Source organism: Nerophis ophidion, linkage group LG12, assembly GCF_033978795.1.
Source record: "Nerophis ophidion isolate RoL-2023_Sa linkage group LG12, RoL_Noph_v1.0, whole genome shotgun sequence".
Taxonomy (NCBI): domain Eukaryota; kingdom Metazoa; phylum Chordata; class Actinopteri; order Syngnathiformes; family Syngnathidae; genus Nerophis; species Nerophis ophidion.
This window is the reverse complement of record NC_084622.1, coordinates 53280776-53303075: the sequence shown is the minus strand read 5'-3', so window position 1 is coordinate 53303075 and position 22300 is coordinate 53280776. Positions and strand designations below refer to the sequence as shown.

General features: G+C 42.3%; 1 protein-coding gene across 1 annotated transcript in view; it reads right to left on the bottom strand.

Moving 5' to 3' along the window:
- The window catches only part of mrpl23 (mitochondrial ribosomal protein L23), a 95363-nt gene extending 93121 nt beyond the window's left edge, over nt 1–2242 (bottom strand). The window contains exon 1 of the mRNA XM_061917739.1: nt 2081–2242. Coding sequence (XP_061773723.1) covers nt 2081–2100 — 20 coding nt within the window. The 5' untranslated portion in view covers nt 2101–2242. The remainder of the gene's footprint in view (nt 1–2080) is intronic.
- Nucleotides 2243–22300: the final 20058 nt, after the last annotated feature.

Below are 22300 nucleotides of genomic sequence, written 5' to 3'. Positions count from 1 at the left end.
CTACGACATCCTCGGTAGGCCCACATAAGGGCAAGGAAAACTCACACCCAGTGGGACATCGGTGACAATAATGACCCAGTGGGACGTCGGTGACAATGATGACTATGAGAACCTTGGAGAGGAGGAAAGCAATGGATGTCAAGCGGGTCTAACATGATACTGTGAAAGTTCAATCCATAATGGATCCAACACAGTCGCGAGAGTTCAGTCCAAAGCGGATCCAACACAGCAGCGAAAGTCCCGTTCACAGCGGAGCCAGCAGGAAACCATCCCAAGCGGAGGCGGATCAGCAGAGCAGAGGTGTCCCCAGACGATACACAGGCAAGCAGTACATGGCCACCGGATCGGACCGGACCCCCTCCACAAGGGAGAGTGGGACATAGAAGAAAAAGAAAAGAAACGGCAGATCAACTGGTCTAAAAAGGGAGTTTATTTAAAGGCTAGAGTATACAAATTAGTTTTAAGGTGAGACTTAAATGCTTCTACTGAGGTGGCATCTCGAACTGTTACCGGGAGGGCATTCCAGAGTACTGGAGCCCGAACGGAAAACGCTCTATAGCCCGCAGACTTTTTTTGGGCTTTGGGAATCACTAATAAGCCGGAGTCCTTTGAACGCAGATTTCTTGCCGGGACATATGGTACAATACAATCGGCGAGATAGGATGGAGCTAGACCGTGTAGTACTTTATGTATTATAGTATTATATGTATAAAGAGTTAATTCAAGGCTAAGGCAAAATATTGAGATATATATATATATATATATATATATATATATAAAAGATTACAGTTGGTACAAAATGCGGCTGCTAGACTTTTGACAAGAACAAGAAAGTTTGATCACATTACGCCTGTACTGGCTCACCTGCACTGGCTTCCTGTGCACTTAAGATGTGACTTTAAGGTTTTACTACTTACGTATAAAATACTACACGGTCTAGCTCCATCCTATCTTGCCGATTGTATTATACCATATGTCCCGGCAAGAAATCTGCGTTCAAAGGACTCCGGCTTATTAGTGATTCCCAAAGCCCAAAAAAAAGTCTGTGGGCTATAGAGCGTTTTCATTTCGGGCTCCAGTACTCTGGAATGCCCTCCCGGTAAAAGTTCGAGATGCCACCTCAGTAGAAGCATTTAAGTCTCACCTTAAAACTCATTTGTATACTCTAGCCTTTAAATAGACTCCCTTTTTAGACCAGTTGATCCGCCGTTTCTTTTCTTTTTCTCCTATGTCCCACTCTCCCTTGTGGAGGGGGTCCGGTCCGAGCCGGTGGCCATGTACTGCTCGCCTGTGTATCGGCTGGGGACATCTCTGCGCTGCTGATCCGCCTCCGCTTGGGATGTTTTCCGACTGGACTCTCGCTGCTGTGTTGGATCCGCTTTGGACTGGACTCTTGCGACTGTGTTGGATCCATTATGGATTGAACTTTCACAGTATCATGTTAGACCCGCTCGACATCCATTGCTTTCCTCCTCTCCAAGATTCTCATAGTCATCATTGTCACCGACGTCCCACTGGGTGTGAGTTTTCCTTGCCCTTATGTGGGCCTACCGAGGATGTCGTAGTGGTTTGTGCAGCCCTTTGAGACACTAGTGATTTAGGGCTATATAAGTAAACATTGATTGATTGATGTATATTGTGTATCGTGATATGACCTAAAAATATCGAGATATTAAATAAAGGCCATATCGCCCAGCCCTAATATGTGTGTGTGTGTGTGTGTGTGTGTGTGTGTGTGTGTGTTTTTAATGTGTTGTGTTAATAAACTTAGCCAACAGTACACCGCTGCTGATATGTTTTGTTTTTAGCATACAGGGCTAACACTGGAGACAAGTCTTGTAGCACTCAGTTCTGGCCTTATGACATTGATAGCGAATGAATGTGACTAAAGGGAGTACAAAAACATGAAATGAAGACGATAAACGTTCATGTGTACGTGAAATCAGAAAGGAACAATAAGTAGTCTAAAGGTTAGCAGATAACTGCTAGCTTCGTTGGCAACTCACTGAGACGGACGCGAATCTAAGACGTATATTCAGGCCTGTTAACAGCTAAAATGGCGTAGAGGGCGATAACTTACAATGTCCTTGTCACTGGCATCTCTGCTGCAGTGTGTTGCGTCCAAAAGGCTGATGTTGTGTCCAAAAGGTTGACAACACGCTGCTTATGTATTCTTTTCAAGGTTGTTTTGGAACATGTGCGAGTATGCACTTCCGGGGACAAACCCACTGCGCATGTGTGCTTTTTTTTTCCTGTCCTGCACATGCGCATTTACGAAAACACAGGACGTTTTGTTTTTGAATTTGTGCAGGTTTTACAGTTACCGTGTTTATTTATGTCCAATTTTATGGCTACACTACTGTGGCAGGAAAGGGCAAAAGTTTGTTTCGAGCTTGATCAATGTGTTTTGTGGAATAATTGATTTGATGCAAATATGTTCTGGTAAATAATCAATCAATCAATCAATCAATGTTTATTTATATAGCCCCAAATCACAAATGTCTCAAAGGACTGCACAAATCATTACGACTACAACATCCTCGGAAGAACCCACAAAAGGGCAAGGAAAACTCACACCCAGGGGGCAGGGAGAATTCACATTCAGTGGGACGCCAGTGACAATGCTGACTATGAGAAACCTTGGAGAGGACCTCAGATGTGGGCAACCCCCCCCCTGTAGGGGACCGAAAGCAATGGATGTCGAGCGGGTCTAACATGATACTGTGAAAGTTCAATCCATAGTGGCTCCAAGACAGCAGTGAGAGTCCCGTCCACAGGAAACCATCTCAAGCGGATCAGCAGCGTAGAGATGTCCCCAACCGATACAGGCGAGCGGTCCATCCTGGGTCCCGACGAGCGGTCCATCCTGGGTCTCGACTCTGGACAGTCAGTACTTCATCCATGGTCATCGGACCGGACCCCCTCCGCAAGGGAGGGGGGGACATAGGAGAAAGAAAAGAAGCGGCAGATCAACTGGTCTAAAAGGAGGTCTATTTAAAGGCTAGAGTATACAGATGAGTTTTAAGATGAGACTTAAATGCTTCTACTGAGGTAGCATCTCGAACTGTTACCGGGAGGGCATTCCAGAGTACTGGAGCCCGAACGGAAAACGCTCTATAGCCCGCAGACTTTTTTTTGAGCTCTAGGAATCACTAAACATGATAAACATGTCAAAAATAACTATTTGTAACATATGTTTGCATTGTGATTGATGGGTCTGTTGTAGTTATTCAAATTATTTGAAGCAGAAGAAAAGCAACAAGTTAAAACCTCTAACACAGAAAAACTGTTCCTACTGGGGGATTTTAAGCTTTAAACAGGCATGTGATTTTTCCGTCTAAAGTCGGAATACGGTCTTTTTTTAATCTTGGGGGAAAAAATAAAAATGACCTTCCGTTTTTCCGTTTATTTTTTGACCCTAAATCAAGATTCGAGACATAGCTTATATTACGCCAGGGGTAGGGAACCTATGGCTCTATAGCCAGATGTGGCTCTTTTGATGACTGCATTTGGCTCTCAGATAAATCTGAGCTGACATTTCTTAACACGATAAGTAATGAATAATTCCGCTGGTAATCACAGTGTCAAAAATAACGTTCAAAATATAAAACATTCTCATGCATTTTCATCCATCCATCCGGTTTCTACCGCACCTGTTCAAGAAGTCGCATTAATGGTAAGAAGAATTGTATTTATTTTTGGTTAGCCTCAGAATAACAATGTTATTAAAACAAATAAGAGACTTATTATACTCTAAAAATGTTGGTGATTTCTTAAAAATGCATGCATATAGTTGTATTCAGTGTTAAAAAAAAAAAAAATTATATCGCTCTCACGGAAACACTTTAAAATATATTTGGCTTGTATGGCTCTCTCAGCCAAAAGGTTCCCGACCCCTGTATTAGGCCGTAGTTGATTGGTCGATATGTTCCTTGTGACCAATCGGGACAGCTGTTATGAATGATGACGTTAATAACGTCATCATTCGTAATGGTTATTACCGCCATTTACCAAATGTAAACGATGTCAGTTCTCGAGAGAAAGGAAGGACGCTTCACGAGTAAAAGAAATTGATAAACATGTCAAAAATAAGTTTCGATGGGACTGCCTGGAAAGGGAAATCACTGATACTGATGGGAAGAAGGAAGTTACGACTTTGTTCAGCGATTTTATTCGGAAAATTGATCGTCCCGGAAAAGTTTTGTGCACGTGGTGTCATGATAATACTGACTAGGGATCACGAGGTTTCAAGGCTTTGGAAGTACATGCGAAACGCCAAAAAACATATGAAAAAACTTGGAGCAAGGAAAACGAACTTCTCACTAGCTGGTACTTTGGATGTCAACCGAAAGTGAGCAAACCTTACGGACTTCATCCTTTGTTAACATTGATCACTGCCGTTAGGCCGACTGAAATGAGATTTTCTTATTTAAACGGGGATAGCAAGTCTATTCTATGTGTCATACTTGATCATTTCGCGATATGTCAATATTTTTGCTGAAAGAATTTAGTAGAGAACATCGACGATAAAGTTTGCAACCTTTGGTGCTAATAAAAAAAGCCTTGCCTGTACCGGAAGTAGCAGACGTCACGGGTTGTTGGGCTCCTCTCATCCTCACATTGTTTATAATCATAGCCACCAGCAGCAAGAGCGATTCGGACCGAGAAAGCGACGATTTCCCCATTAATTTGAGCAAGGATGAAAGATTCGTGGATGAGGAAAGTGAAAGTGAAGCACTAGGAAAAAAAATAGAAAAAAAGGCAATGATGAAGATGTTATTAGACACATTTACTCGGATAATTCTGGAAAATCCCTTATCTGCTTAGTGTTTTACTAGTGTTTTAGTGAGATTATAAAGTCTTACCTGAAAGTCGGAGGGCTGCAGTGACCGCCAGTGTCTCTGAGGGAAGCCATATGGAGGAGCCAAGAAAGTCACAGCTGCTGCAGGAGGACGCAAAATCCTCTCATGTCTCCGGTAAGAGCCAACTTATTACCCAAAATTTTCTCATCGAAACCTGCCGGTTGACATGTGGTCAGGAAACATGTTCGCTTGACCGCTCTGTTTCATATTAAAGCTTCACAACAAACTGTGTTTTGGTTGCTAAAGGCAGCTGCAATCCACCGCTTTCCACCAACAGCATTCTTCTTTATAGTCTCCATTATTAATTGAACAAATTGCAAAAGATTCAGCAACACTGATGTCCAAAATACTGTGTAATTATGCGATTAAATCGGACGACTTTTAGCCGTGAGTGGTGCTGTGATAAAATGTCCGTTCCAACCAATAACGTCACAAGCAGGCGTCAACATAAGCGTCATCATTTAAAATTGCAATTTAGTAAACTAAACCGGCCGTATTGGCATGTGTTGCAATGTTAATATTTCATCATTGATATATAAACTATCAGACTGCGTGGTCGGTAGTAGTGGGTTTCAGTAGGCCTTTAAATTCCCATCCATCCATCAATTTTCTACCGCTTATTCCCTAAAGGTTGGGGGGGGGGCCTATCTCAGCTACAATCGGGCGGAAGGCGGCGTACACCCTGGACAAGTCGCCACCTCATCGCAGGGCCAACACAGATAGACAGACAACATTCACACTCACATTCACACACTAGGGCCAATTTAGTGTTGCCAATCAACCTATCCCCAGGTGCATGTCTTTGGAAGTGGGAGGAAGCCGGAGTACCCGGAGGGAACCCAAGCATTCACGGGGAGGACATGCAAACTCCACTCAGAAAGATCCTGAGTCCAGGATTGAACCCAAGACTACTCAGGACCTTTGAATTGTGAGGCAGACGCACTAACCCCTCTTCCACCGTGAAGCCCTGCTTTAAATTCAAAACTAATAATGTGGACCTGATATTTTATTTTAGTAAATGAAACAGACTGCAGGGCAGCACGGTGGAAGAGGGGTTAGTGCGTCTGCCTCACAATACGAAGGTCCTGGGTTCGATCCTATGCCCAGGATCTTTCTGTGTGGAGTTTGCATGTTCTCCCCGAGACTGCGTGGGTTCCTTCCGGGTACTCCGGCTTCCTCCCACTTCCAAGGACATGCACCTGGGGATAGGTTGATTGGCAACACTAAATTGGCCCTAGTGTGTGAATGTGAGTGTGAATGTTGTCTGTCTATCTGTGTTGGCCCTACGATGAGGTGGCGACTTGTCCAGGGTGTACCCCGCCTTCCGCCTGAATGTAGCTGAGATAGGCTCCAGCACCCCCCACGACCCCAAACGGGACAAGCGGTAGAAATTGGATGGAAACAGACTGCATCTGTTCAAGTCTGTTAAAAACAATACATGACTTTATGGAGCCACGTTTTTGTTTAAATCCATCCATCCATTTTCTACCGCTTATTCCCTTTCGGGGTCGCGGGGGGCGCTGGCGCCTATCTCTGCTACAATTGGGCGGAAGGCGGTGTACACCCTGGACAAGTCGCCACCTCATCGCAGGGCCAACACAGATAGACAGACAACATTCACACTCACATTCACACACTAGGGACCATTTAGTGTTGCCAATCAACCTATCCCCAGGTGCATGTCTTTGGAGGTGGAAGGAAGCCGGAGTAGAACCCACGCATTCACGGGGAGAACATGCAAACTCCACACAGAAAGATCCCGAGCCTGGATTTGAACCCAGGACTGCAGGAACTTCATATTGTGAGGCAGACGCACTAATTTGCCTTTCTATAGATTTAAAAAGGACATTAATTAATTACAGATCATAAAATAATAAATCACTTTTTTTTATCACTTGACAGCACTAATAGCACACATTTATTGATGCTCTCAATTCTTTAAATGTACGTGATTTATTTTTTTACACCTTAATTCCTAACAGTATTTTTTATTCCCATCGTAGTGTAATTTGAAGCAAAATTTGTCAGCGAGCACAGCAGTCGGATTTTACTCACATATTTTTGCACTGGAGTATATGCATTGTTCGAAATATTGATACTACATACCAGATCCTTGTGCTTAAAAGTTGATTCTCAAATCAAAATATCCTCAGTTATGACACTGTAGTTATTTGAGATAATTTAAATCATTTTCAGGAACACAGCTTACAGATCTGGTCCAAACCATCGGGCAGGGGCGTCGCCAGACATATTTCACTGGGGCACGTGCCCCACTGTTGATCTGCAGTGCCCCAGTAAAAATTGTGAATGTAGTCTGTCTATCTGTGTTGGCTCTGCGATAAGGTGGCAACTTGTCCAGAGTGTACACCGCCTTCCGCCTGAATGTAGCTGAGATAGGCTCCAGCACCCCCCACGACCCCAAACGGGACAAGCGGTAGAAAATGGATGGAAACAGACTGCATTCTGTTCAAGTCTGTTAAAAACAATACATGACTTTATGGAGCCACGTTTTTGTTTAAATACCTATCTTATTACAATATAATGAATTTAAATGAAAATATCCCAATTGAGGGCTTTTCTTTGCCTTTCTATAGATTTAAAAAGGACATTAATTAATTGAAGATCATAAAATAATAAATCACTTTTTTTATCACTTGACAGCACTAATAGCACACATTTATTGATGCTCTCAATTCTTTAAATGTACGTGATTTATTTTTTTACACCTTAATTCCTAACAGTATTATTTATTCCCATCGTAGTGTAATTTGAAGCAAAATTTGTCAGCGAGCACACCAGTCGGATTTTACTCACATATTTTTGCACTGGAGTATATGCATTGTTCGAAATATTGATACTGCTGATACCAGATCCTTGTGCTTAAAAGTTGATTCTCAAATCAAAATATTCTTAGTTATGACACTGTAGTTATTTGAGATAATGTAAATCATTTTCAGGAACACAGCTTACAGATCTGGTCCAAACCATCGGGCAGGGGCGTCGCCAGAACATATTTCACTGGGGCACGTGCCCCACTGTTGATCTGCAGTGCCCCAGTAAAAATTTCACCAATAAAAAAGAAAACGCTTCAGAGATTTAAGTCTACATAACATAGACAACAGCGCACATACTACTTAGTATGGTAATTGTTTGATACTGTATTCACTCCACAAAACAGTGAGCACATGGCTACTTAATATGGTAATTTATTCACATGTGGATCGAGACTTCGGTTGAGAGAGAGAGAGAGAGAGAGAGAGAGAGAGAGAGAGAGAGAGAGAGAGAGAGAGAGAGAGAGAGAGAGAGAGAGAGAGGCGATGTGAATCACTGCTGAGGTAGGTAACGTTAGCCAACAACAATTTGTTAATTACATTATTTTGATTTTGATTTGACTCAAATCGAGAGGAGACAGATGAGGTGGTTCGGGCATCTGGTCAGGATGCCACCCGAACGCCTCCCTAGGGAGGTGTTTAGGGCACGTCCAACCGGTAGGAGGCCACGGGGAAGACCCAGGACACGTTGGGAAGACTATGTCTCCCGGCTGGCCTGAGAACGTGTCGGGATCCCCCGGGAAGAGCTAGACGAAGTGGCTGGGGAGAGGGAAGTCTGGGTTTCCCTGCTTAGGCTGCTGCCCCCGCGACCCGACCTCGGATAAGCGGAAGATGATGGATGGATTTTGATTTGACTCAAACTGTAACTCCTAGATGGATATCAGAAAGTTATTCGCCCGCAGCAGAGAAGAAGCGAGGAATGAGAGATGTAAGTGAAGTCCTAGCTAGCTAGGCAACATAATATTCTTAAATTGATGCTAAGTTAGCTAACGTTATTCCTTATATCAAGACAAACATATTCATTTGTTGTACGAGCTGTCGGGGGAATTTCCAATGAACATGAAACATCATGATGGTTATTGTCTGCTGCTTCTGCATCAATGATGACTTGGAGTAAGCAGGTGTGAGTTGAGTGCTTCTCAAATGGTTTATCTTCAGGAAGAAAAACATTTTTCCATATCATCAAGTCGTGAGCCACATTTTTAAATCATTCAAGTTTATTTCACAGAAAAATAGCACAGTAGACTTGTCTTGGTAATCGGTGTGACTTTGACTAAAATAATCTTGTTTTGTCACCAGAAAAATGGCTACAGCTAAAGCATCTGGTTTTGTTTCCAGAAAAAATAGTAATATTTCTGTATTTGTTTTCAGAAAGATGGCTGAAAATATTGGGTTTTGTTGCCCCATTTAGATTTTTTTAAAATATATTTCCATGTCTGTCCTGAGTCCTCCTCCAACTTGTTAGTCGGTTTGCCTTTTGCTAAAATACCCACTAATAGTCACTAGAAAAAAGGCTAAAATAATCTGGTTTTGTTGCCACAATTTGATTTTTTTCTCCCTAAACTTTTTTTTCATGCACACATCTGACTGCGACTCACTGAAAATGACACACAATCCACTTTTATGTCACGACCCAGCAGTTGGGAACCACTGGTCAACTGTATAACACTTACTGTAATATTTCCATGTCCGTCCAGAGTGATTGACCACTTTGCAAAAATGAAAAGGAGACATTACAGTTTACTTCTCAGAAAATGATTCCCTGAACAGACACACAACAGTTGTTCATTTATTCTTCTACTGTGGCTTTATTGTTTTGTGTATATTTTATAGTTGTGTGTATCTGAAATAGGATTAGCCACATTGCCATAAATGGAAATTAAATAATATAAAAGAACCCAGAGATGTAGGGGTGCTTTATTTTTTGTTTTACTTTTGTAGATGTTAAATTTGCAGATGATTACCGCAATAAATATTTCAAAAAGATTCATTGCTCTTCCTTTTTGCTTTTACCAGTAGCAGTTCAGAAGTCTGGAGTAAAAAAGTGCACAAGTAGGTCAAATGCATTAGCTAATTTCAGGTGGTTAATCAAAGATCCATACAACATAATCTGATATGATTTCATAGTTTAAAGCACTATTTATGTATTTTTTATGATGAATAAGTGGTAAAAATGTTTTTGCTTGCGCGCTTTGCACGCTCACATGAATTATTTGTGCCCCAGGTGTGCCCCAGTACAGTATTAGGTCTAGTGACGCCCCTGCCATCGGGCCCCCTAGAGATCTGGCAAAAAATATCAGTTTCTCACCATCGGTCCGTATGGGCCACAGCAGTACCCAGTTTCAACATATTTTTCCACCACTTGTGGCGGTATTAACAATCTCAAACAAACAGAAGAAGTCAAGAGCTGAAGCCATGGAGAAGTTTCTTAAACTCAAAAATGATGAATACAGTGGTGAAGCAGCAACAGTTAAAAATTCACTACTTTTAAATTTTACCAAACACAATAGGTATATTTGCACAAAGTATCGGTACTGGACAAGTGTCACCGATACCGAGATTTTACTCGGTAACAGAATGGAAAGAAAATAAGTGGTACTGCATATCACTGTTGATCCCTGATCGTATAACAAACCACGCAGCCTTTTAGGCAACCATCCACGGTTAAAGTAAAGGAGCATGTGGAAAAAAATAAATGTGGTACGTAATCTGCGTCAATACATGCATGATTATTGTGGTCATTTATGTGATTATCTTGGTGCTGTGATTTTTTTCAAAATCCAACCTCACTCTCGTCTTTCGTCTGCTCCAACGTTTCACCCTATCTTCGTGCTCGCTTCTACAACCAAATGTTCATCCTCCGTATGTTCAGCTTCAAAAAGGTAAGGTTGATAATCTTCATTTTTCTTAATATAGTGGTCTTTGCTGTATGTTAACAAGTCTGTCATGATTAGAACGCACTCGCGGTTAGTTCAGAAAGTAGGAACACACATTTTTTGCCAGAATTCGGAAGTACCCTGCTATGAAAACGGAAATAAATGCGCTGAGGAAAGACGTTCCGGCAATGCTTAAAACAGGCCAAAATACTGTAAATATTGTACATATTTCATGTTATTAAGAACGCGTCTGTTAATACATTATAAATATATATATATATACTGCAGCGTGTCATAACAAATTGATGGAGGGTTATGAAGTTGTTAATTTAGAGGGCTTCGAAGGCTGACTCCCAAATAGTCGCATATTGCAAGTATCTTTTATTATCTTTAGAATCCTAAAAAAAAATGATTGTCTCTCATAATGATTGTGAACAATAGGCAAAATAAAATAAATAGTGCAGTTCCTCTTTAAGTAGAATTTAAAATTTCAAGGATGATGACATTGGTACTGACTATGATTCACATGTACAGCTTTAGACGTAGCAGCAGAGGGAGACTTTGTCCGACTTCTACAAAATAATGTGTTTGAAACATCACTGAATGAAACATCAGGAGTCTCTGTTAGAAAATACCACACTGACAGCTTAATGTTTGTTTGGCTGCATATCTCTGCTATGCTTGTCCTTTGGATTGTGGAAACAATTTTTTATGCCTCAGTTGGTTGACTGCATGGTCAAACAGTAATGCGTCTGTTCCGAGAGAGCAAATTCAGAATGACGTACCATTAGTGCCCTAATATGTATCATATACTGTTGGACATTATTGGACAATTTCTCAGTCAAATTGTAGCCTTGAGATGTTGACTTGTCCAGGGTGTAGACCGCCTTCCACCTGATTGTAGCTGAGATGGGCACCAGCGCCCCCCGCCACCCCAAAGGGAATAAGCGGTAGAAAATGGATGGATGGATGGAAATTGTAGCCTAAATGTATTTCAGCATGACCCGAAATGCTGGGATACAAAATCTTAAGACTAAATGCACTTAAATGTAGAATATATGTAGAATATATTTATATCATTCATATATTATATATATAATATATGTTATATATATTATATATATATATATATATATATATATGTTGGGCGGTATAGCTCGGTTGGTGGAGCGGCCGCGCCAGCAACTTGAGGGTTGCAGGTTCGATTCCCGCTTCCACCATCCTAGTCACTGCCGTTGTGTCCTTGGGCAAGACACTTTACCCACCTGCTCCCAGTGCCACTCACACTGGTTTAAATGTAACTTAGATATTGGGTTTCACTATGTGAAACGGTTTGAGTCACTAGAGAAAAGCGCTATATAAATATAATTCACACATATAATTCACATATATATTATTTATCATTATTATTGTCTATTGCGAGCGAACTGTGGTGCTGGATTTCCCCCAGGGATCAATAAAGTACTTTATATTCTATTCAACTATTCTATTCTAAGTGTAAAGTATTCACATTTAATTAATTTTATTTTATTTAATCCTCTATTGCTTTGTATCAATGTGTCAGTTAGTCTAATAAAATAATTGACTCAATCAGCATTTGTGAGGTAACAGCAAATATGGAATTGGCCTTATTGCATTAGTGCAAAATAATTAAACAAATGCAAAAAACAACTATTGGCTCTTATTTACCAAGTTTGTAAATAAAAACAAAAAATGTATGCAATAATAAAAAATATTGATCTCAACACTGTAGTATAAACCATATAGTCATACTATCATTAATATGTGTTACTGTTGATAATTATATCGATCCGCCCACTACTGCTTAAATCCAACATCTTAGCATCCAGCTATTCATAATTTGTAGTGTAGCATGTTTGACTATTTCTCAGTTAGCAAAGCTAATCTAGTCCCAGTCTAAAGCCACATCGCTCCAAAGAAAGCAGGAACTCAACTTGGTAAAAAAGAAACAAGGTGAGTATAGCTTCCTATTTTGCATGCACCTTATCCATGAAAAGGTGTCCTTCCTAGAGGACTGTTTCCACCAGTTAGAGCAGAGTAACTTTATAACTTTAGACGTCACGGACACATTTGCTAACGTTAGCCGTAGCGAGCTGACTAGCCAAGCTTGGAGTAGCCCTAAGCAGCCGACAAGCATCGGTGAACCGGTTATGACACAGAAGAGATTTAGCCCTTAAACTCGTCCTACATCCCAGTCTACCGGACACCATACCTTGAATATAGGGGACTCCATCACCCGGAACATACAGTTTGGTAAACTAGTTCAAGTAATCTGTATTTCCAGGGCCAGAGCACCCGACATTGAAGCTAATCTTAGGGACAAACACGTACGACAGGCTATTCGTATCACTAGCTACTCGAACATAGTTGTACTCGTCAGCTCCAATGACACTAGGATGAAACAATCAGGGATTACAAAGAGGAAAATAGCTTGTAATCTTACCATGAAAAAGTATGTGTATTGGATCCACTGCTTGCAAGAGAAAAATATGAGAGATATTGGAAATTAGTCTTGCTTAACGGGTGGCTGGCTAGTTTTTGTAAAGAACAGGGACTAACTTTTATTGATGTCTGGCCCTTTTTCTGGGGAAAAACAGGCTTGCATAAAAGAGATGGCCTTCCACCTAACCAGGAAGGCGTCATCCCTTAAAGGCACCATTCCTCTTTCTAGAAAGATAGATCATTGTTTGAGTTACACTTTACATAACTACAATAGAGCAAGCTTGTACACAGGCATCTACAGTGTCTGTTAGTTTCCGAGAGAAGTCAGTTCATCAGCGCCAGACTGGAAAATTCCTGCACACATTGTATTTCTCATAGAATAACACATCATTCAGATAATGTTTTTTCTTTAGTGACTTTGCCCGAGGTGGATAAACATTCTACTGAGGTGGCAAATTTTGAAGCGTTAAATCTATCGCAGCACCAAGCATATAATATCAAGATCCTCACCATATCAATTAATAGATCAAATCAAAATTATTTAAGGCGCACTACGCAAAATATATGTAATGTTATAAATATCAGTACTACGGATACCATTAACAAAAATGCCCCAAAACAGCCCACTATGTATAATATGGGCTTTTTAAACATCAGATCATTGTCTTCCAGAGCATTATTTGGTAATAAATGGGTTGTACTTGTATAGCGCTTTTCTACCTTCAAGGTACTCAAAGCGCTTTGACACTACTTCCACATTTACCCATTCACACACACATTCACACACTGATGGAGGGAGCTGCCATGCAAGGCGCCAACCAGCACCCATCAGGAGCAAGGGTGAAGTGTCTTGCTCAGGACACAACGGACGTGACGAGGTTGGTACTAGGTGGGAATTGAACCAGGGACGCTCGGGTTGCGCACGGCCACTCTCCCCACTGCGCCACGCCGTCCCGAGGTCATCAGCCTTCCCGGTAAGGTTTATTCAGGTGTACTGGAGAGGAGGCTACGTCGGATAGTCGAACCTCGGATTCAGGAGGAACAGTGTGGTTTTCGTCGTGGTCGTGGAACTGTGGACCAGCTCTATACTCTCGGCAGGGTTCTTGAGGGTGCATGGGAGTTTGCCCAACCAGTCTACATGTGCTTTGTGGACTTGGAGAAGGCATTCGACCGTGTCCCTCGGGAAGTCCTGTGGGGAGTGCTCAGAGAGTATCGGACTTTTATGGACAGAATTTTTAGGCGCAGTCAAGGCGTTGAGGGGTTCCGGTTTGGTAACCGCAGGATTAGGTCTCTGCTTTTTGCAGATGATGTGGTCCTGATGGCTTCATCTGACCGGGATCTTCAGCTCTCGCTGGATCGGTTCGCAGCCGAGTGTGAAGTGACCGGAATGAGAATCAGCACCTCCAAGTCCGAGTCCATGGTTCTCGCCCGGAAAAGGGTGGAGTGCCATCTCCGGGTTGGGGAGGAGACCCTGCCCCAAGTGGAGGAGTTCAAGTACCTAGGAGTCTTGTTCACGAGTGAGGGAAGAGTGGATCGTGAGATCGACAGGCGGATCGGTGCGGCGTCTTCAGTAATGCGGACGTTGTACCGATCCGTTGTGGTGAAGAAGGAGCTGAGCCGGAAGGCAAAGCTTTCAATTTACCGGTCGATCTACGTTCCCATCCTCACCTATGGTCATGAGCTTTGGGTCATGACCGAAAGGATAAGATCACGGGTACAAGCGGCCGAAATGAGTTTCCTCCGCCGTGTGGCGGGGCTCTCCCTTAGAGATAGGGTGAGAAGCTCTGCCATCCGGGAGGAACTCAAAGTAAAGCCGCTGCTCCTTCACATCGAGAGGAGCCAGATGAGGTGGTTCGGGCATCTGGTCAGGATGCCACCCGAACGCCTCCCTAGGGAGGTGTTTAGGGCACGTCCAACCGGTAGGAGGCCACGGGGAAGACCCAGGACACGTTGGGAAGACTATGTCTCCCGGCTGGCCTGGGAACGCCTCGGGATCCCCCGGGAAGAGCTAGACGAAGTGGCTGGGGGTTTCCCTGCTTAGGCTGTTGCCCCCGCGACCCGACCTCGGATAAGCGGAAGATGATGGATGGATGGATGGATCTTACACAAATAATAAATGATCCCACGCATCGCAACGATATTACGATAGATCTCGTCCTTGTCCAGGGTGTCATCCCGTCCAAAGTTGTGATGCTCTTGTATGCTAAAGATATGTCTAATCGCTACCTTATAAAATTTTAAGTTCGGATACATGGTCAACAAGCTACTAATAACCAATGTTTCAGCAGCCGTAACATTAATGCGTTCACAACTAAGACTCTTGCTGGCCTTTCGTTAATGGCGCTATTCCCAAATTATGTGGGCTCTATCATTAACCTCACTAACAACTTTAACGAAACCCTGCGCATATATACATGGACATATATACGTATACATATGTATGTATTTATATATATATATATATATATATAGGCCCTGCGATGAGGTGGCGACTTGTCCAGGGTGTACCCTGCCTTCCGCCCGATTGTAGCTGAGATAGGCGCCAGCGCCCCCCGCGACCCCGAAAGGGAATAAGCGGTAGAAAATGGATGGATATATATATATGAAATATATATATACACATATAAATACATACATACATACATACAGGTATGTACATATACATATATTCATACATATATGTGTGTGTATATATACATATATATACACACACTTATATACGTATACACACACACACGTGTGTATATATATATATATATATATATATATATATACATAGATGTATGGATATATATATATTTTATGCATTTTTATGTGTGTGTGTATATATATATATATATATATATATATATATATATGTATATATATATATATATATATATATATACATACATATATATATATATATATATATACATGTGTGTGTGTGTGTGTGTGTGCGTGTGTGTGTCTTTACATACACACGAATAGATAGCCGGGCCAAATTCTTTTAACCCAAGTTTGGAGACCCCTGAATTAGTTGATTACTAAAATAATCGAGAGCTGCAGCCCCAGTATTTGCCACCAAATAAGACCAAACTAATTAGCTCAACTTCAGGCATCATTACCATATTGAATTAAAAGAGTGTAAAGGTGACCATAGGGTGTTATTTATTTTTTAGAAAGCTCCTATAATGTTGAAAAATAAATTTAAAGATTAGTAAACAGCGTGTTTTATGTTCTCTCTTTGACAATAATAATAAATAAATATCAAAATAATAATAAAATATTTATAAATCATGATTATCACTTCATGGAAATTTGTTTTTAACCTTTTTGCTGACAGTTCAGTAAGGCAGGTGTCATAATCTGTTAATAGCCTGCTAAATGGCAGGGTATGTGGCACACTGTAAAACACATACAGTAAGCATACACACTTAAAGTATGGTCACTGAGAGGCAATCGTTTTTTCCAAGTTTATCCCTTTCCAATCAAACAGGCACGCACAGCAAGGTTCAGGAAGAAAATGTTAAATTACTAACTTTACTGACGCCACCATGATGTGTTTTTGAGTATCAAAGAGAACTGGAATGAGGGTTCAGGTCTGGGGCAGTGGAAAGCGTCAGAAAGTGAGAGAGGTGGATGGACGGAAACCGTTCAGTACACGGCGGCGTATGTTTGGAAATTTCCCCCTTTTGACTTAAAGGCAGCTGGGGACAAATTGTTGGTATTGGATATCCTGGAAAGGGGAAAAAAAGAAGCTGTAAATTGAAGATCCAGACGTGTAGATAGAAAGGTTGCATTCAGTGGGCCAAACTGTTCAAGCAAAACACATCGCTTAAACTTTAAGCGATTCCCCTGATGCTACTTTTCATGAAGAATGGAGTAATTTTTGTGACTTTTCAAAGAGATCAAGTCTTAATTCCTGATGATACGTGAAGAGACAGACCATATAAAATAGGTGGATTTTCAGGCTGCGCAAGACGGCTGATAAGCAATCATAGTTCAAGACTTAATATACATTGACATGAAACATAGTTTGATACATTTTGTACATTAAGGGAAACTGCACTTCAATTTTGCCTACCATTCGCAATCACATTTTTATCAATACGTTCTGATTCATAATATACGGCAAGTACGAGGTAGCTAACAATGCAGCAAATGGGCGTTTGATTGATTGATTGATTGAGAAGTTTATTGACACCTTATAGAATTGAATCCATGAATTACTGTCAGGACTATGACTTGGATTTGTTTTGCTTCTTCGATGCAGAGGGAATTTGGGACGAGCCAGGCGTAAATTAAGGTACATGATTAATTTATGTACACACTATAATACAAAAACAGGAGAAACAAAGGGCGCGCTCAGTGGCGGATCAAAAACAGGGCTATGAAACAAAAGACTAGAACTGAGCCTATAACTATAAACATGAAACCAAAACACTTGCTCAATGGCATGAATAATAATGAACTATAAACAAAAACAGCACGATGGCATGGCTATGAACAACTAAAACAAAACACTGTGACCAAAAACAAGGGGCATGAATAGCAAGGCATGAAGGATGTGCAGCATAGGTAGGTAGGTAGGTAGGTAGGCATGCAAGTAAAGTTCCAAGGCCGAGGAACAGAAAACAAATGACTTAAATACTGGCTGTGGTAATTGGAAACAGGTGTGAGAGCTGAGGACCGGGGCGTGACTAGGAGACCAGGTGGAAATTAATGGGTAACTATGGAAACAAACAAAACCAGGAAGTGCAAAACGGGAAACAAGAGTCCAAAAAACAAAACATAACATGATCAAACTCAAGACCTGTTTCACAGGCATGACAATTACCATGAATTGATTAACGTGGACCCCAACTTAAACAAGTTGAAAAACTTTTTCGGGTGTTGCCATTTAGTGGTCAATTGTACGGAATATGTACTGTACTGTGCAATCTACTAATAAAAGTTTCAATCAATCAATGTAATGCTTTAAAAAGGCCAATGAATGGCACAAAAAGCCAAAAGGCTTGTTTCCATTGTGTTCCATTAAATATTCATCACATTTGATACATTCAATAATAAAAGATATATAACCTGTAACATGTATATAAAAAAAATTACATTAACAAATGGATAAATTATGTGCATATACAGGTATTCATCGGCGGTCACTCGAACAATTATGACGATCTTTCTGGAAGGGGTGCAACCCTTTATGGAGAATGCCTGTGCATGGCTTTGTTTAACGTGGGGAGACTGGTGCACAGACAGTCACCACACGATCCTTGACAGAATCAGGTCAGTGTCCAGTGGCATGGAATCCAAGACGACTGGGGACCCTTTTTTGCTGCAGCCTTCATCTGCCATCGCAGGCATTATGGTGGTTATTAAATCTACCGTCTTCCGCCTGCTCCGCCGTTGAGGTCTTCGCCGTATCCCTGGCTAGGAGGCAGTAAGGTACTAAGCCTTTGCCAAGGGCCACCTGGGGTAACAGTAGTAAAGGGGTTAGCCTCCTTGTGCCCCAAGACCCCGTAGAGGAGCCTCCATTGCCGGATGCACTTTAACGTCATGCCCAGGACGAATATACAGGTACATTTTACTACTTACGTATAAAATACTACACGGTCTAGCTCCATCCTATCTTGCCGATTGTATTGTACCATATGTCCCGGCAAGAAATCTGCATTCAAAGGACTCCGGCTTATTAGTGATTCCCGAAGCCCAAAAAAAGTCTGTGGGCTATAGAGCGTTTTCATTTCGGGCTCCAGTACTCTGGAATGCCCTCCCGGTAAAAGTTCGAGATGCCACCTCAGTAGAAGCATTTAAGTCTCACCTTAAAACTCATTTGTATACTCTAGCCTTTAAATAGACTCCCTTTTTAGACCAGTTGATCTGCCGTTTCTTTTCTTTTTCTCCTATGTCCCACTCTCCCTTGTGGAGGGGGTCCGGTCCGATCCGGTGGCCATGTACTGCTCGCCTGTGTATCGGCTGGGGACATCTCTGCGCTGCTGATCCGCCTCCGCTTGGGATGTTTTCCGACTGGACTCTCGCGACTGTGTTGGATCTGCTTTGGACTGGACTCTTGCGACTGTGTTGGATCCATTATGGATTGAACTTTCACAGTATCATGTTAGACCCGCTCGACATCCATTGCTTTCCTCCTCTCCAAGGTTCTCATAGTCATCATCGTCACCGACGTCCCACTGGGTGTGAGGTTTCCTTGCCCTTATGTGGGCCTACCGAGGATGTCGTAGTGGTTTGTGCAGCCCTTTGAGACACTAGTGATTTAGGGCTATATAAGTAAACATTGATTGATGATTGATTGACATGACACTATGTACATGACTATACACACGTTGACTACATCCATCCATCCATTTTCTACCGCTTATTCCCTTTCGGGGTCGCGGGGGCCGCTGTCGCCTATCTCAGCTACAATCGGGCGGAAGGCGGGGTACACCCTGGACAAGTCACCACTTCATCGCAGGGCCAACACAGATAGACACACAACACTCACAATCACATTCACACACTAGGGACAATTTAGTGTTGCCAATCAACCTATCCCCAGGTGCATGTCTTTGGAAGTAGGAGGAAGCCGGAGTACCCGGAGGGAACCCACGCATTCACGGGGAGAACATGCAAACTCCACACAGAAAGATCCCGAGCCTGGATTTGAACCCAGGACTGCAGGACCTTCGTATTGTGAGGCAGACGCACTAACCCCTCTGCCACCGTGACTACAGTAGTGTGCAAAACAAAATGAGAAAATATATCAATCAATCAATCAATCAATGTTTACTTATATAGCCCTAAATCACTAGTGTCTCAAAGGGCTGCACAAACCACCACAACATCCTCGGTAGGCCCACATAAGGGCAAGGAAAACTCACACCCAGTGGGACGTCGGTGACAATGATGACTATGAGAACCTTGGAGAGGAGGAAAGCAATGGATGTCGAGCGAATCTAACAGGATACTTCGAAAGTTCAATCCACAATGGATACAACACAGTCGCGAGAGTCCAGTCCAAGGAGGATCCAAGACACAGCAGCGAGAGTCCCGTTCACAGCGGAGCCAGCAGGAAACCATCCCAAGCATAGGCGGACCACATATAAACCTGTTTGATGCTTCGGAAAGTTGCTGGGGATCAATTTTGGTTCAGATCAGGTAGAAGTTGAGCTGAGCCATGATTTTGTGGCAGTTTTAAAATTTAGTAGGGAAGTTAGAATTTTATCGTCTGTTGGTAGTGCATTCCACTGTGTGGTGGCAAAATAGTAGTATATAATAGTAATTATTTTTTTCCCCATGAGAGTCTTGAATTTGAGGGGGGACAAGATTCGAGGAACTCCCTCTCGTGAAGTACCTGTGAGCATCATTTACTCTGGTGAAATAGTTCAACAGGTACTTGGGGACAGATTCTCTGAGTGTTTTGAATACCAGGCACATTGCGATTTGGTGTACTCTTTGGGCGGTATAGCTCGCTTGGTAGAGCGGCCGTGCCAGCAACTTGAGGGTTCCAGGTTCAAACCCCGCTTCCACCAACCTAGTCACTGCCGTTGTGTCCTTGGGCAAGACACTTTACCCACCTGCTCCCAGTGCCACCCACACTGGTTTAAATGTAACTTAGATATTGGGTTTCACTATGTAATGTTGTGTACCGGGCAGAGGGAAGGAGGCGACACCAAGGCAGAACTGTGGTTTACCAGGTTTATTTAAAACCTTGAGGAGTGTGTGGGGTGTGTATGCTACCACAAGTGAATGAGTGCGGACGATGTGTAGAATTAACAATGTAAGTCTTAGCAGGGGTTGTTGTCGGTGCGTGTTGTGTGAATCTTTCGTCGAATCCAAGGAGCAAGACGGAGAGGTAGTCAGCAGGGAAGCGAGCAGTCGGGGGTTGGAGAGAGGCAACAATGTCCGAGTCCAAGCTGGGGTCGAGAGTCGAGGGAGGCAAGCAGAGATCCGGGTGGAGGTCATGAGGCAAGGCACGATCACAGGCAACAGGCAAGACACTGCGGAAGACACAAGGGACATCAAACAGGGGAACCAGGAAGAGCACAAAGAAGGCGAGCAAGGAACGAGGAAGGGGTGCCAGCCGTGATGCTTACTGTGAAAGATTGGCTATGTTCTGGCAATGGTCCCTCGGGTCTGCTGGTCTTTATGCAGCTCCTTCTCATCAAATCCAGGTGTGTTGATTCTTGATAGGCTGCAGGCTCGTTGCTGTGTGGGCGTGCTGCTCTCAGCATGAGTGAGGGCGTGTCTGAGTGCGCTGTCAGTAGCGGTGCCTCTTGGTGCACGCAGCTCCAGCTGCCGAAGAAGCGGGGGTTCGACTTCGCGTCATGTAAAGCACTTTGAGTCACTGGAGAAAAGCTACATAAATATAATTCACTTCATTTTCCTCAACTCTAAGCCATCACAATTTGGTAAAGTGGGCTTGAGTTAGGTGAGTCCTGTATGGGAGGTTGACCAGGAGTCTCACCAGCTTGTTTCGGGAAGTTTGCAGTTTTGGACTCTAACATTAAACATTAAAAAAACGCCAACAATACTTCATTTACATCTCAAGACCTGAATTTTACTCAAGTATTAGCCATATTGTTATAAGCGCAAACACAAAGGAACTACTTTTAGCTAAACCGTGGTAACAAAGGTAACAAGGTTATGCAGGTATGGCACACTGCTGCATCACCTCTGAGTTGGTGAAAGTTAATTTTAGATTATAAATCATGTTTCTCACTTATATAGTGGAAGGTTGTTGCCATTAATTGAGATGATAGTCAACTTTGACATCCAACTTATACCTGGAGATGGTGAAACAAAAGACACACATTTTTAATGTTTTTTCTTAGTTTGTTTTCACTTGCCTGAGGATTATAGTTAATTATTATTTTAAACAGGAACTTATTATCGTCCCATCAGTCCACAACCCGGTTAGAACAAACATTGTACAGTAAGTGATTGTTTTATTATGTTTGTTGTTTGTATTTCTTTTTTAGCACTTAGCAATAGTACTTAAAGGCCTACTGAAAGCCACTACTACCGACCACGCAGTCTGATAGTTTATATATCAATGATGAAATATTAACATTGCAACACATGCCAATACGGCCTTTTTAGTTTACTAAATTGCAATTTTAAATTTCCCGCGAGTTTCTTGTTGAAAACGTCGCGGAATGATGACGCGTACGCGTGACGTCACTGTCAGGAAATATTAGCTCAGCACCAGCTACGGCTAAAAGTCGTCTGCTTTAACCGCATAATTACACAGTATTTTGGACATCTGTGTTGCTGAATATTTTGC